This window comes from Ustilago hordei (genome assembly GCF_900519145.1).
Source record: "Ustilago hordei strain Uho2 genome assembly, contig: UHO2_contig_11, whole genome shotgun sequence".
NCBI lineage: Eukaryota > Fungi > Basidiomycota > Ustilaginomycetes > Ustilaginales > Ustilaginaceae > Ustilago > Ustilago hordei.
Genome location: NW_024545272.1, coordinates 1 through 15,424, shown reverse-complemented (window position 1 = coordinate 15,424; position 15,424 = coordinate 1). Strand labels below are relative to the sequence as shown.

General features: G+C 53.0%; 6 protein-coding genes across 6 annotated transcripts; 2 read left to right on the top strand and 4 right to left on the bottom strand.

Annotated features, from left to right (window-relative positions):
- Positions 1-344: 344 nt before the first annotated feature.
- Positions 345-1,817, bottom strand: UHO2_04843 (uncharacterized protein; the record flags this gene model as incomplete). Its single annotated transcript, XM_041557374.1, has 1 exon — positions 345-1,817. The coding sequence occupies one exon, from the start codon at positions 1,815-1,817 to the stop codon at positions 345-347; it is 1,473 nt and encodes a 490-aa protein (XP_041413308.1).
- Positions 1,818-3,067: 1,250 nt separating this feature from the next.
- Positions 3,068-6,259, top strand: UHO2_04842 (uncharacterized protein; the record flags this gene model as incomplete). Its single annotated transcript, XM_041557373.1, has 1 exon — positions 3,068-6,259. One exon carries the CDS (start codon positions 3,068-3,070, stop codon positions 6,257-6,259), a length of 3,192 nt encoding a protein of 1,063 aa, XP_041413307.1.
- Positions 6,260-6,426: 167 nt separating this feature from the next.
- On the bottom strand, positions 6,427-7,096 carry UHO2_04841 (uncharacterized protein; the record flags this gene model as incomplete). Its single annotated transcript, XM_041557372.1, has 2 exons — positions 6,427-6,704; positions 6,808-7,096. 2 exons carry the CDS (start codon positions 7,094-7,096, stop codon positions 6,427-6,429), a joined length of 567 nt encoding a protein of 188 aa, XP_041413306.1.
- Positions 7,097-8,091: 995 nt separating this feature from the next.
- Positions 8,092-8,946, bottom strand: UHO2_04840 (uncharacterized protein; the record flags this gene model as incomplete). Its single annotated transcript, XM_041557371.1, has 2 exons — positions 8,092-8,453; positions 8,538-8,946. 2 exons carry the CDS (start codon positions 8,944-8,946, stop codon positions 8,092-8,094), a joined length of 771 nt encoding a protein of 256 aa, XP_041413305.1.
- A 1,099-nt stretch (positions 8,947-10,045) lies between these two features.
- Positions 10,046-13,875, top strand: UHO2_04839 (uncharacterized protein; the record flags this gene model as incomplete). Its single annotated transcript, XM_041557370.1, has 2 exons — positions 10,046-13,373; positions 13,475-13,875. The coding sequence occupies 2 exons, from the start codon at positions 10,046-10,048 to the stop codon at positions 13,873-13,875; spliced, it is 3,729 nt and encodes a 1,242-aa protein (XP_041413304.1).
- A 142-nt stretch (positions 13,876-14,017) lies between these two features.
- On the bottom strand, positions 14,018-15,199 carry UHO2_04838 (putative SCS7 - required for hydroxylation of ceramide; the record flags this gene model as incomplete). The annotated part of the gene is made up of 1 exon (XM_041557369.1): positions 14,018-15,199. The coding sequence occupies one exon, from the start codon at positions 15,197-15,199 to the stop codon at positions 14,018-14,020; it is 1,182 nt and encodes a 393-aa protein (XP_041413303.1).
- Between the last annotated feature and the right edge of the window lie 225 nt (positions 15,200-15,424).

Sequence of the window (15,424 nt, the reverse complement as noted above, 5' to 3'; positions counted from 1 at the left end):
ATGCAATGCTTTGTCCTTGCTCAGCCGGAAGAGAGTGAGTCGATGCTGAAGCTTTGTGTGAGAAAGGAGATAACGTTTAGCGACAAAAGTTGGTGAGAGAGCATTGTGCGGGTGACGAGAGCGGACACTTCGCATCGACGCGGAATGCCTTTCATTTTCCTTTCTCTCGTCGAGTCTTGCGTCGATAGGATGGTGACACAAAGCGTACAGACCTCGGTGGCAAATATAAATACAGTTGGACATTGATCAGGGTGTAATAGCTAATGTAAAGTTGATGAGAACGTGCAAAATACGTGCTGGTGCGATGCCAAACTTGGTCGCTGGCAGCAGGGAATGTTGGACGATCATTCGACTTTGTTCGCTGTGTTGCTCGACGGTGAGCGAGCAGATGCGGATTCAATTGCTGTCGACGGTGCTGGTGATTTGCCACTCCTCGCTGTCGTTGCTTGATCGAAGTGACGTTCTCTGTCGTCAGCTTGTTGATTGACAGCCTCGGCGTTCTGCCACCAGAATCTTGTCGCTCTCTGAATCCCCTCGCGTGCTTGTGCGATGCCAGCAGTCGCTGTCTGCCCTTCCTGTTGTGCTACAGCTTGGATAATGCTGCTCGCCTTCTTTGGACCCATATTTGGCCCTGCTCTGCTGTCGCTGCTACTCCTCCACTGCCTCGACATCTGGAGGAGCTGATCATCTTGAAGAACCACAGTCCGCGTGATGTCATCCAGCTCTGATACGTGTATGAGGTTCTGCAAGCTTTGTTGAGCGGCTGCAAGATGAAGCATGCTTTGTTCGAAGCTACCCACCACTTTGGGCGCTGGCTGAAGATAGACCGTGAGAACCAAAGCCAGAAATACAAGTTGACGAATGATATGCAGATTGGTATGCCAATGATTGAGTCGAGACGAGCCAGCTGTCACTTGGCCGAACTCAAACATGATGAGCATTTCGACAACGAGCAGCCCGAGCAGAACTGTGACTGAGGGAGTGCGCCATCCGCTGCGATCGGCTTCATGCTCCTTTGCATTTGCTTGCGGAGCTTGAGTCTGTGGAGGTGGGGGTGATGAGAAGCCAAAAAGTGCTCCGAGCTGCCGAATCGCTACGGCCACCGAGTCGTGCGGATGCGTTGTGAGTAGCCCGAGAGCTAAGATTCGCCAAGCGTATGCTCCGAACAAGAACGGAAGAGCATACCAAAAGTGGTCGCTGGCGTTTTTGCAGAAAGTGCAGTCCAGCAGTGGTGCCGGTCCAAGAAGGAGATAAGTGCGTCGACCCTCGTAGCTCGAGAGCCTAGCTATGAGCGCTTGCAGCTCAGCTTGCTTAACCGGAGTCAAGTAGCCGATGGGCAGCAGTGAAGGTGTCGCGTTGATCAAATCTCGCAGCGTTGTGGTGGGTATGGTGATGGGAGCTTTGTATGCAAGGAAGAGATCCGGCTTGGATCCACCTCGGAAGGCTTCAATGTGTAGCGGTACATTGTCGATCCCGTCTTCGGGCTGGAAGACGCTCGGTGCTGTATAGAGCGTGTAGATGGACTTGCGCAGCTTGTCAATGACTGATGATGGGATAAAGATGTCGAATCCATACTGCACAGGCACGAGGTTACGCAGGCTGATGAGGACGAGTAGGATTGATGCTATTGATACTGCAGCGGTGAAGGGTGTGCTGAATGGCGTGAGCCTTTGTCGAGACAGTAACTTTGGCGGTGGGGGCTGCGAAGGGTCGATTGGACGAGGCGTTCGGACAGACGAGGCTAGGCGCTTGGCTTGCCGAAGAATCGGTGGCACAATGATGAAGCCCAGCACCAGATAAGTGGGCAGGTCCGCCATCTTGGCCTTGAAAGCCAGCTCCACGAGACACTGCCGAGTCTGCTGCAATGTCGATGAGCTGGGAGAGGAGTATCCCCGGTGGGCTAGTGGTGCTGTTTGAGAAGCTTGGCAAGTGGAGTCGCACTCATTAGAGAGATTTCGCTTACTTACCTACGACCAACGACGAACTGGTAAGCGAGTACGTCGGGGAGGTGGAGATGGTGGTGGTTCGGAAGCAACAACTTTTTCAACTACCAACTCGGTTTTCGGACTGGGCAATTAAATGAGAAAATTTTATCCACGTGACGCGTCGGAGCGATTACTAAGCATGAGGTCACCAACCGGCGGCCCGAGGAAGGGCACTCATCATTAGTCAGCAATTTATGTTACATTTCTCTTAAAAACATGCCAATGCCCAACTGCTACTGATGGAAAAGGCCTCGGTGTGAGATCTTTCGGTCTTAACAACTCCATTATACTGAACCCTTCTTTTCTGAGCCTGAATTTCCACCAGGATTTGGCGCTGTTTGACAGGTCGTAGAAGCGGTTTGTACTAAGCTTAGGATTAGCCTATCTCAGAAAGAACTGTCATAAAGTGATATGTCTCATCCATCCGTTCCTCTCTTGCTCTCCAGTATCCTTGGCCGCCCCCCTGCCATGGAGAGGTCATCTTCTCGAGCGGTGTGCAGGCCTTCGTCTATCCTGCTAAGCTTGTCCGGCGGTGAGACTAGCTCTTCTCTGCCTGAACTTCGGTGAGCTGTTGGGTCTCGTTCCTCAGCTGGTCGTCGTCGTCCCTGAAGATAACTTGCACCTCGGTTTACCACTTGCCTCTTACTTGCCTCTTACTTGTCTCCTTACTTCATCCAAGGCCCGGCGCCTTTCATCAGCATTCCGTTTTCTTCTTCTTTGACACCTCTTCCTTACTTTACTTCACGCCCACGGGCCCGAGCGAGGACAGCGTCCTTGCATTTACCACACCCATCTTTTCAATCGTCGCAAGTCTAGACAACAGTACGACTTCTGGAACGTCGCTGTTACTTAATAAGCATCATTTCATCGCTTGACGGCGGATCGACAGTTTTCCTCGCGTCAAGGCAAAGAAGCCGAAGAAAGGCTCATCGAAAGATCCGGCTAGGCGGGCTATCGAAACACAGCGTCAAAGAGAAGAAAGTCGAAAGTCGAAGGGCAAGCAAAGAAAAGTTGACCACGACTTTTCCAATCGACCAAGAGATCAGCCGGAGAGATCGACGCTACTCTACTCCCAACCCGCCATGCCGCCAGCCGATATTGCTTGGGCCGTTGTCGATCAAGATCACCCTTTACTACAGCATATGTACGCTAGGGCCGACACCTTCCACTCCATCCCACCACTCATCCCTTCCACCTCATCTACCTCTTCTCCAACTGCAGCTAGAGTCACGAATCCTATAGCAAGCATCCATCACAACACTCCACTTATCCTCTGCATTGTGATCGGTGCCGTAGTAGTGACCGCAACACTCTCAGTCGGCTTGGCCTGGATCTTGCGTCTCGCTTGCTGTGCAGGTCAACGCAGAGCTAGGCGAAAGCGTCGTCTTGATCGTTCGACGTGGAGCCCCTCTGCCCTTGCATCCGCCATTGACAGTAAGAGTGACAACGAGAAGAGTGTAGGTCGCAGGTCTCTTGACAGCGTCTCGTTCAGAGGTGATGATGATCTCGAGCGTAAGGATGCCAAGATCGATGCCTTCTTTGATGGCAAGGCTAAAGGCACACAGCTTGACGGTGCTGTTCCCACGCTTTCGTACGGAGATGATGCCAAGGTCCCAGAAGCACCAAAGAGCACATGGGACGGCAAGGGGTGCACTTTGTTCGATCCTCCCGTCACCGGTATTCAGCAACCGGAGCCTGCGGTGACAGCTTCGCTAGCCGGCAACACAAGGGGTGGCAACTACAGTGCAGCCAGGCAAGAGCTTGCAAACCAAGACGTTGGCGGCTTCACATGGCCTTCCTCGATGGAACGACAGCCTAGCTTCATCGAACGTCTGGCGCAGAGGCATCATCAAGCCTTGGAGCTGCCAACCACTGCACCTCTTCCTTATCCTTTCCAAGCCAAGCCAGTGCAGCCTGCCTCCCGCATGGCCAGCTTGGGAGGTGTGGCCAATCGAGCCGTGATGAACATGCTCCCTCTCACGCTCCGGAATGCTGCTACCACCGCGTCAAGGCAGAGAGCAACACGCAGGCGATACCGTGATATGCAGCCTTACCTCGATAGCGACTTCGAAGGCACAATCGGTGGGAAGGATCGAGAGTTGCCGATCGCTCGTCGACTTCGAAGAACCGAAGAGCGCATGGCTGTAGACTGTACTACTGAAGAAGAGTCCAACTCGCCATTGAACACCTTGCCGGTATACCCTGGGCAGTTGGACGACTCGTTGCGCTTCCCTCGCGTCCAGCAGGTCTTGATGCCCTCGCCTATGATTCCTATGACCCTGATCAACGCCGACAGCAAAGCTCCAGTGGAGTTCACTCCAGGCCTCGCTGGTGTCGGAGCTGCTTGGTCTAGAAAGGGCTCTGAGCCGCAGGTGAGTGCGCGATCGTCAATGGCGAACGTGCAGATGCCCAAGGTGATTGAGCCTAGTCGTGCTTCTGCGCTGCCCGTGCCTGCTCTTGACGGCGACCGTCCAAGTCGGCTTCTCGGGAGCGTCGGGTGCTGGCTGGGCCAGATCACAGAGGCGGGCGAGATTGCTGATCCTTACACGGAACTGTCTCCTCGACCTGACCGCAAGCTCGCCAAGAACGGAAGTCTTCGCAGCGACTACACATCGACGACTTTGGCAGACTCAGCTACGACCAGCTCCAGCGCTCAAGGTACTGCCCGTACAGAAGGCAACACTTCGGGTAACGCAGGACTTCTCCTGCAGCATGTCGATGAGAATCTGGCGGAGCATGACCGACAGCAACGCCGACTTCTTCGTAAGGCGCGCAAGTATATTTCAGCAGTCGACAATGATGCTGCCGAAACCAAGCAGAAGGCGTTCAATGAAGAAGACGATGCTGCTGTGAACGTCAGTCGAGCTCCCAGCATTCGACCTCAATTCTTTGCCACCACCGACCTCAAGAGCTGGCTTGAGCCGAACAAGGTCTTGACTACGCACGGAATCAAGGTACTGGAGGAGGGAAGTACAGTCGATAGCGATGCCACCGATCCATTCGTTTCCGATGTCGAGGCAAGGAAGCTACATCTGAGAAATTACGATTCGTATGAGTCGTTGATACCGGAGGCGCGCCCCACCAAAGCCAAACAGAGGTCTTCTAGCTCCAAGCAGAACCTCCGCTCGACTGTAGCTGCTAGCCCTTGCGCCGCTGTCAAGGATGCAAGCCGTCAAAAGCGTGAGGCGTTGCGATCTGTCAACGCTGCACTCGTCAGGAAGTCGAGTCAAAAGGCTTTACAGTCTGCCTGGCAGAGTCCGGCTGATCTCTCGATCGTCTCATCCGTCTTTGACAAAGAATTTGCTGCTCAGTCTACCAAGAGAGCAAACAGCAAGAAGCCATCAACAAAGAACGACGCCGAAGCCATATCTACGGCAAAAGCGGAAGCAGACGCTGCTGTTAGAGATGCTTGGAGGCGACGCAAGCTGCTCTCCATCAGTTCTCGTGGCGGTCAGCGAATTCGCACCACCCACACTACTTTGACTGGATCAGAGCAGGTTAGTGCGCTACTGAGCAGAGCGGAGAGCATGCGATCGGAGCCAAGTATCTACTCTGAGCTGACCGCTGCATCGGACTACCAGTTCCAAGCTCCTCTGCTTTCTGCCAGCTGTGGCGCGAGCACCGTCGATGCTGTTTCTGAGGATTTCGACGTGGCTATCGAGATGCTGAGCCAAGCTGATGATGCTAGGAGAAAGGAGGAAGCGGAGGTTCTTCTGAAGAAGCAGATGAAGAAGCAGATGAAGAAGGAGGCAAAGAAGGAAGCCAAGAAGGAAGCAAAGAGAGAACACAGAAAAGTCGAGCGACAACAAGCTCGGGACGCTGCTGCGGCGGAAGCAGACGATGCTGAGCCACAAGAAGTCAGCTCTTCGGCTGTTTCGATCAAGGATGCCGAACAGCATGCTGTCAGTGCCGAAGCTGAAGCTGCGATTGCTGAGAAGTTGGCCGTCAGACGAACCAACATGAAGCAGCGATCCGTCTCACTTGGTATGGCAAGGAGCCAGTTCGCTGCAGCAGATGCTGACAGGTACGCTACCGTGGACGATGTCAATGTCCCACATTCGCCCTGGACCTCGAGCGATTCCGACATCTCCGTTCGTAGATGGGGTGGGCCTCGTCGCGACGATTCACTTGGCCGCTACCAGAATCGCACCTCTTGCGCATCGATGATGCCTCACGAAGCTGCTCAGGGCAAGCGATCTTTGTCCAAGCAGGCTCGCGCCAACAGCTACTACTATGGCATGGGTGCAGGAAGTGACCTGCGAGATCTCTGCTGATCAGCCATTGGCAACGCCTCATCAGGGTCGCACTCCTTCTGTGTCATCAACCATGTTTTAGTCGAGTCAATTGACCATCAACTATGCTCAGAGCGTGATAGTGTGAAATGTGATCAGCCGAAGGGCGGAAGGAGCTAACTTGCAGTGATGATGCCTAAGAGCACATCTCAGCGGTGAGGTATATCGATTGCAAGCGCAGCAAGATCGCGTATGTTCTGATATCGTTGAAGCCGAGAAGCCGTCTCTCGCCGGTCTTCCATACGAACGAGCTCGTCAAAGTTGTCCGAGATCCATTTGGCCAGGCCACTGAAGGTGTCAAGATGCTTCTTTCGTATTGTATCCAATTGGATTTCAACAAGTTTGGGATGAAAGGGACCGACTACCAGTGTCTCAGCACGAGTATCTATAGCTTTCAGTTTATTGACAACGTCCTCCGCCTCAGTGACTTGATGAATAGCACCACATGGCCGCGATGAGAAAAGAAACATATATAAACAGGCATGTCAGTTTCATCTTTGTGAGAAGACAGAACAGAAATCTGGACCTACTTGGGCGTTTTTGGTGGTAGCCATACTGGAGCAAGTGGTTGGCCCTGTCGGTGATTCCTTTTGGATACTCGCGTATGATGTCGGCCCATATGGGACGAGGGTGCTTCGCGAGGTCGTACACAAAGGTTCTTGTATATTTTTCTCGGAAGGTACGCAATTCGGCCTGGTGACGGCGATTGATGGCCTCCTCGGGATCCTCGTACGCACTAGCGCCGCGGAAGAGTGAAGCGAGCAGAGTGAGTGCGAGCAAGCCAAGGAGGGCATGAGATCGGCTAAAACATTCTTTCATGGTGGAAGTGTTTGCAGAATGCGACTCGAAGCTGCGAGATAGCAGGTTGTTTGTGTGGAAGCTTCTAGGAAAAGTAGGAGATGAAGAAGCAAATCAGTGCCACCGAAGGGCGTCTAGTTGTACGTATAGCCCTCCGCTGGGCCAAACATAGGAGATAGCAGCATCGGCTTTGGGAATCCCAGCTCGGTTCGAATACGAACGCGAGGAAATGAGAATCAAACAGCAACAAAGGAGTCGATGCTCGAGATGGGCTTGAGAAGAGACTAAGGTCGGTGGGACGTCGTTACTCTCTTTGTCGGTAGCTTTCGCACTATGCACTACAGCACTTTCGTAGCTTTATGTAGCATATGCATGGCTACACCAACTCAAGTTTGCAACTGCACCAGATCAATCTCGTCATTGTAACATTTCATTTTGCATTTCTTGCCATCAAAACAAAGCTCAAGCCAGCGCCTGCAGGTTGGCAAGGTCATTGGGGAGCTGCATTGAGGGGTCTTGGTTACCTTCACTCATGTTGTAGTGCTGCTCTTGGCCTAGCGCTTCATCCTTGATGGCCCGAAGCAGGTTCCTGTTGACTTCTCTTATCCAGCCTTTGGCCATTTCTGGGGTTATAGTAGTCTCCAGAGAGAGCATCTTGGACTTGGCACGAGGCACGATGATGGTGGTCACAAAGCACAGGCAACAGATTAACTCAGCACTGCAAATGGAGTTATGAAATGCCAAGTTGGTATGGTGCAGTTGCAAACTTGAGTTGGTGCATTTAGACGCCGAGACATGAAGGTACGAAAGTGCTGTGGTGCAAAGTGCGGAAGCTACCGACAAAGAGAGTACACAACCGGTTGCACGGTCGGAGAAAGTGTAGTGTGGGACGACTCGCATTGCCCACATATGGCCCGTAAAGTGGATCAATACATGCTGCTCTGAGATTTGACCAAGGTCTTGCGGGTAGAGTAAGCCTTCGAGTGACTTGCGTCTGCAACTTGAATTCGTCGTATTCAATCATCTGACACCTCGCCATCCGACATCTCTGGCATAGGAGTGAAAAAGCGACAGGAGGGAGGCTTGACACGCTGTGCGTGGAAGATCTTGAGGAGGATGCAGTGGAGATCGCGGCAGAAGCGAATGATCTCGGGATCGTAGATTGCACAGACTTTGCAATCTCTGAAGAAGAAGGCATCATCTTGCGGAGCGAGCATGATGGAATGCTCTGCATAGAGGTTCTGGATAGCTCTGATGACTCTGAAACGCTGTTTGAGCGATTCTTTCGACTGTTGGAGGACGTTGTGTGGATGCAAGTAGGTGCACATGTATCGACGGAGCGTCTCGGACAAAGTGCTGATGTCAGAACGAAGAGCGGCTGTTTAGGAAGCAAGAGACCAAGGAGGCGCATGAGCTGCTAGTGGAGAAGAAATGAACGAGGAACCGAGAAGCGAGAACTCACGAATCAGCTTCTGAAGCGGGGGTCGCGGAAGCTTTTCCTTGCCTGCAGCGTTGACGGTTTTGAATTGCGCAAGTGGGTCGCAGGTCAAGGGCATGATCTGATAGTCGAGAAGGCCAAAGGTATCTATGATCTCCTGGTACAGCTCCTGATACGACTCGAAGTTGTCGCTATCTGTTGTTCTCCTGCTGGACCGGCGGAGACTCTGTAAATCACGTAAGGACATGGTCGAGTTTTTAAGGAATATACGACGTTGCAAGACCCTGGAAAAGACGCTGTCGGCACAGAAGCGATGATCGACTTCGTCTTTGATGATGATGGAAGGATCTAGACGCTGGTCACATCTGGTGATGGCCTTGTTTTTGAGGTGCTCATGGCAATCCATAGTGTCATTGGTGACATTTGCAAGCATGGTTGTTAGACATGTAGTTTGAGCTGAGCAAGATCGACGTTTGGGCAATGTCAAGCTAGAAGACAGAGCCGAGAGATGAAGGATGAAAGAAGCGTTGATGAGGGTGCAGACAGCGCTGCTCAGCCATTGGGCATGACAATAGCTTCTAGTCCACTGTCTCAAATTCACCGCTTTAAGAAGGCCGGCCGCACTGACCTCCCCTTTGAAGCACAAAAAAGGTGGGACAATGCAGCCAAATGAAAGGCAAGAAGCTAGAACGGATGCTCCATCAAGGTCTGTGCGACGCGAGACTCGCTTAGTAGCCATGTGAGTAGCCATGTGAGTAGCCATGTGACGGCGATGATACTGTGTTGCTCACGAACGAGTCTGATAGAAACGACGCGAAACGACTCAGCGAAGGTTGTGCTGATGTGGACCCCTTTCTTCTCATGCTCTACACACACACGACATTGGCCTGTCAGGACCCTGTGTTGAGGCGCTCGAGCAGTCATGCAACGAAACCTCCACATTCGCAATCACCGATTTCCGATTTCCGATTTCCGATTTCCAGTTCCCGATTCCCGATTCCCGATTCCCGATTCCCGATTTTCGCACTTTCTTCCAAAGTCAGCTCAACTGGATTGCTGCACGTGACTTGGCGTGCGCATCTGAGCTGGACCAAGACATGTCGCAAGCCACTCAATCGACTTGGTTTGCTCCTCACTGCTCTCATCTTGCCACCATCGTCTTCTCATTTCGGCAGGTGTCGCTTCAACATCGACCTTTCCAATCTTTCTTTTCCCCCCACCCGCTGACTAATGCAAAAGCAACTCAATCTTGTTCTTCGACTAAGCCGCTTCCCATCCTCGAGCTTGGACATGCTGTTCTATCGACGCTTGCCAGCATTCTCATAGACACGCGGCCACTCTGCTTACATCGCCTCGCTTCCAGACGATAGCCTGATTGCGCGGCCATCAGCATCATAGAGGCTCGCTAGACAAAGTGTATGTGCTGGTCACGCTTACCCATCCTTGCTACTCTTTGCACTCCATCTGCTGCCCTCCCCAACCCTGCTCGCGCTCTACACACATCGACTTCAGCTCTAGCACCGGCCCGAACCATGCTAGGCGACCTTCGTGTGCTGCATGTTCCTTCCTCGGACACCAATGTGTTGCCGCCAGTCATCCTTCAGTTCGGTGCGGATCGCTACCTCTTCAACGTAGGTGAGGGCACTTCGCGCTCTTCGACCCAACGCAAAGCCAACCTCAGTCGCATATCCAACATCTTTGTCTCGCGTGTAGGATGGGAAGCTATCGGTGGTCTCCCAGGCGTTCTCATGTCCATGGCTGATGGTCAGCGTGCTAGCGAATCGCTTCACGGCCCCGATGGTCTTCGCTATGCTCTCGCTACCATGCGAACATACGCCAAGCGGGACATCATGAAGCTCGAGGTCAACGAGATCCCTGCTATCTCAAGCTCATCGAGCTCTGCTAGCAAGCATGCTGGCAAGCCATCTTGCTCTGCACCAGTCTTCAGTGATGACAATTTAGCTGTATATGCCGTGCCTTTGCTCCCAGCCGATGCTGCAGAACGTGCTTCCAAGAAGCCCAAGCTCGACCGCGAGCACTCCTCAGGCCCTTCAGCAGCAACGATAGAGAAGGTCGACCAGCTCTGGCGCAAGCCTTACTTCAACCCATCTGATCTCCATGGCGAACAAGCAGAAGCCTGGATTCGTATCGTATCCGATTGCATCTTCAATGACTCGCTACTTCGCAGACGCCAGCAGGAGCAACAACAGCAACAATCTGACATTACAAACAATGATGCATCGACACAAGTTTCAACATCGACAAAGCTCGTCTTTTCAGTGGAGCATGTCGAGATGGACGACCTCGAAGCGCAGCAGGCTCCAGCATCACCTCGCGCGAGAGCCCGCTCGCCCTGGCGGCCACCACTCTCGCCCGCCTTTGTCACACGTCTACTACCACGACCGCAATGCGACACCCGCTATCTTGCAGCCGACCGTAGTGATCCAGCCGAAGGTGGTCAAACACCTGTCCTCGCTTTCATCTGCGAAGCACACGCGCAAAGAGGCAAGTTCGACCCTGTCAAGGCCACCGAAGCCGGTGTCCCTCCAGGTCCATCTTTTGCAGCTTTGACCAAGGGGGAGAATATCACGCTCAAGCGCCCAACGACATGGGCCAGCATGCAGGATGATGAGAAGAAGAGGTGGATCCAAAGTCAAAGAGGAGGTGTGGGCAGCAAGCCGAAACCAAACAGCAAGCAAAACGGCAGGGGCAAGAGCAAGAGCAACGAAGTTCAGGAACCACCACCTGCTGCATGGAACGAGCTCGAAGAAGTTCTAGTCAGGTCGAGCGAAGTGTTGGGACCCTCACGCGCTGGAGCTGTCGTCTTCCACGTCTACTTGCCGTCCGCCGCCTACATCGATGATCTGCTTAGTGACAATGCTGCCCAATCCTTCTCACCATACACCCAGGATGCCAACAAAGGTCTCAGCAGGGAGCAATCTAGAACACCGCATGCCATCGTCCATGCTATCCCGCTCGACGTGCTGAAAGACACTCGTTATCAACAGTGGATGCGTCGATTCGGACCTGACTGTCATCACATCATCGCCAACTACGATGTCTGCGCGAACAAGCTCATGTTCCCTTCTAGTGCCACGATTCCACTCCGGCTCTCCAAGCTCGACGAGGTGATGTTCAAGGTGCCGCAGTATCAGCTCAAGCCTCGTGTTTGCGTCGAACAGTTGACAGCTGGCGAGTCCGACTTCCCACTCAAGTTGGTAGCCGCTGAAGCAGACCAGGTCATTCTTTTGCACCCTCGCGGGGGACCGAAGCGCTACCACTCGGGTGCGCCCGACTTTGACTTTCCCATCCAGTCCGAGGAAGCGAACAAGGTTGCAGCTTTCGAAGTCGAGGCTGTGGAAGAGACCGAGCAGCAGACTCAGCAGCTTGTCAAAGCAAAAGCCAAGAATGATGCTGCCTCGAATGCAAAAAAGCAGAAGGCGCAAGCCAATCGAGACGCATCAACAGACGATCTGGGAGCTGTCCGAAACTTGCGGCTCAAGGAAGCGCGAAAGAAGGCCTGGGAAGACTACCTCGATGTCGTCAAGAAGATCAAGGCTCAAAGCCAGACTGCTTCCAACGCGATGCCCCCTGAAAAGGACATCCTAGTCACCACGCTCGGCACTGGCTCAGCAGCCCCAAGCAAGTATCGTAACGTCATCTCGACGCTCATCCACACTCCATCTTCGGGTAATATCTTGCTTGATGCTGGTGAATCCACCTACGGTCTTCTTCGTCGCAAGTTTGGATGTCGACGTGATGGCACAGCTGCTGAGAGTGGATCGCTGGTCGGACAGGACGTCGACGACATCCTGCGCGAAATGCGAATACTCTTCATCAGTCACATTCACGCTGACCACCACATTGGCCTCATCCGTCTGCTGCTGGAGCGACGGAAGCTTCAGCCTCAACCCGACAAGCCTCTCTACTTGGTGGGTACCGGGTTTGTGCACAACTACCTGGAGGAATATGAGCACATCGAGAAGCTCGGCTTGGGCGAAGATGTCATTCTGGTGCTCAGCGAGCACCTGGACTACAAGAGCGGAGTTGACCCCTTGACTCGCGCTAACGGTTCAGCCAATCTTGATCCTTGTACAGCAGCCGCAGAGGGCAACAGCAGTCGAGAGCCAAAGGTCAGGCGCGAGCATTTGACTCAGGTCGAGGGCATCAAAGCCCTCACCGGACTCTCGCACGTCCACACAGCACGTGTGGTTCACCGCGGCTCGCACTGCTACGGTCTCGTCATTCGCCACACGAATCAAGACTGGTCAGTGGCCTACTCTGGTGATACTCGTCCGGCTGCAGAACTCATCGCCGCTGGACGAGATTGCAAGCTGTTGATCCACGAAGCGACGCTCGAAGATGGCGAACAAGAGATGGCAGTTTACAAAGGACACTCTACTTTTGGCGAAGCTATTCGAGTGGGACACGAGATGGGAGCGACCAATATCCTGTTGACTCACTTTTCTCAGAGGTATCCCAAGATGGCAAGGTCCTCGCTCTTTGCATCGAGCGAGCAGAGTGAAGGCAAGAAGAAGGTGTCGATTGCATTGGCGTTCGACATGGTCACCTATCCGTTGAGTCAGTTTAGCAAGATTCAGGGGTACACGCCAGCGATGGAGGCGCTGTTCGCGGCTGATACGGAGACTGAAGACGAGGTGCAGTCTGTCACTGCAGCCGAGCCGATGGAGGGCGCTGGTAGTGGAGTTTCAAACGGCAGCAAAGGAGATGGAAAGGGTCAGGGAGATACAAAGCAGTCCAACGGGAATAGCTCGAAAGGCGCTGCTGTAGTCAGCGTTGTTGCTACTTGGAATGGCGAGTCTGCGGGAGAGACGGAAGCAAAGGGTACCAAGAAAGACAGTTAGTATCATATCAAAACACTTTGGAAACACATTTCTTGCTTGGTCCTAGCCGGAATTTCTAACCATTACCACTCTTCGAATTTTTTCCCTTCTGTGTAGCAAAGACTCAGACCTCGACACCTGAACCTCAAGAGCGGTACACGCGTAAAGGAATGAAGCCCTCGGAATGGCGATACATCGGACTGCGTCTTTCCTCGTCCTCTCCACTTGCATCCATACTACCAGCCTTGATGCTAGACTTGGTGCAAACAGCGCAAACAGCGACAATGGGCGTTGTCGGTGGAGCGTACAACGTCGACATCCTCTCCACGCACCCTTCCAACGGGGAGGGCGAGGGAAAAAGTTGGGATGCAGTAGTCAGAGTAGAAGCAAAGCATGCACAGGATTTGGTCACTTGTTTGAGCTTACTCCCCGCGCCGTTGGTGCAGAATACGAGGGTGAGGATGAAAGCCGTTGGTCCGACTACTGCTATCCAGACGCTAGAGAACTTGTTATCTTAACTGCACACTGCACACACGGTATCAAGTGCAAGTGCAAGTGCACAAACGCATCGAGAAGAGAAGAAAGCTGGTATTGATGTGCTATGTTATGTAGAGAGTATTAAGGGAAAGGATGCGTATCCAAATAAGAGAGGGTGGGCATCTAAAGCTGAGTTCCAAAGACGTAGTCCCAAATCTTGCTTGTGACACCGAAACCCAACTCGAAGTTCTTGTAGTGATGTTCGAGATGATACTGCTTCATACTTTTCATGTACTGGGGCAATTTGGTGTGGTGCATAGCGTAGTGCATGCAATCGTACACAACGTACATGGAAAAGCTACCGGAGATGATACCGTTAGCTACTGCCTTAGGGAACAAGGCATGTGCCAACTGGGTGAATGGGTAGCTGAGGACGAAGAAGAGCAGAGGTGGCATGACCAATCGCAATCGATCCATGGGTAGGTAGTGGTGTACGCCGTGGAGGAGGAAGTGGAGGGTGAGGAAGGCGGGTTGGTCGGGGAGAATGTTGTCAATGTGGAACAGAAAGCGGTGGATCGAGTATTCGAGTAGAGTCCAGATGACTACTCCGATTGCCCAGCAGATCGCAGTCTGGGTGAGAGCAAGGGACCAAACGGTGGGTGCGAACTGAGTTGGCTTAGCGGCGGCTTGGTACCAAGTCACTGCGTTGAGTGGAGTTTTGGAGAGGCTGGAAGCGAACTGGGTTGTAGAGCGGAAGAAGATGGCTGATGCAATGGGAAGCCATAGCGTAGGTACGACGTACCATGGAGTGCGGGTGAAGACTTCGAGGCAGTCCTGGTTGAAGAACCGAGCTGGATTCTTCGAGTGGCGTGGAGAGTGAACCTGCTCGAGATAAAACTCTTTGCTGAAGTTGGCACGGAGCATTTGAGGCATGAGCGCCTTGTTGAGGTCAAGGAACCTGTTCTGTTTGTAGTCGGAAGAGAAATCGGTTTCCTCCGGGTGGAAATCGTGGGTGATGACAATGGAGTCGTCCTTGCCAGAGTAGCCACCTTTAGCGTTACGTTCGGAGAGAGCAGCCCTTTCGGCATGGGTAGTGGCAAGCCGTCCGATGATGTGCTCGTCGAGAAGCTCGTATGCCGAATCAGAGTGGGAGTGTTCCTGGGGATCGTCCATGACTTGCTCCATGTCTTTGCCAGCGTATTGCATGATAAGGTCGTCTCCACCAGGATGGTCTTGAACGAAATCGGTAACATCATAGACCTTGCCGCGATGGATGACCCAGCAGTCGGTGGAGATGTTGTGCTTGGCTACGTCGTCAGCCGAGAAAAGCAGCATCTTGGATGAGGAAGGTGTAGCTGCTGCCATTGCGAATGATGAGAACCAAGTAGGAAGTTGGGGTGTTGTGAGAGAAGGAAGCGAAGAGATGTAAGAACGATGGCACTCGACACTCACGCCACTTTGTTGTTAGCGCTGGGTGGCGATGAAAATGTTGTGCGCATCCTTTCCCCTTTCTTTCCCCTTTCCCCTTTCCTTTCCCCTTTCCTTTCTCCCTTTCCCCCCCTTTCCCCCTTTCCCCCTTTCCCCTTTCCC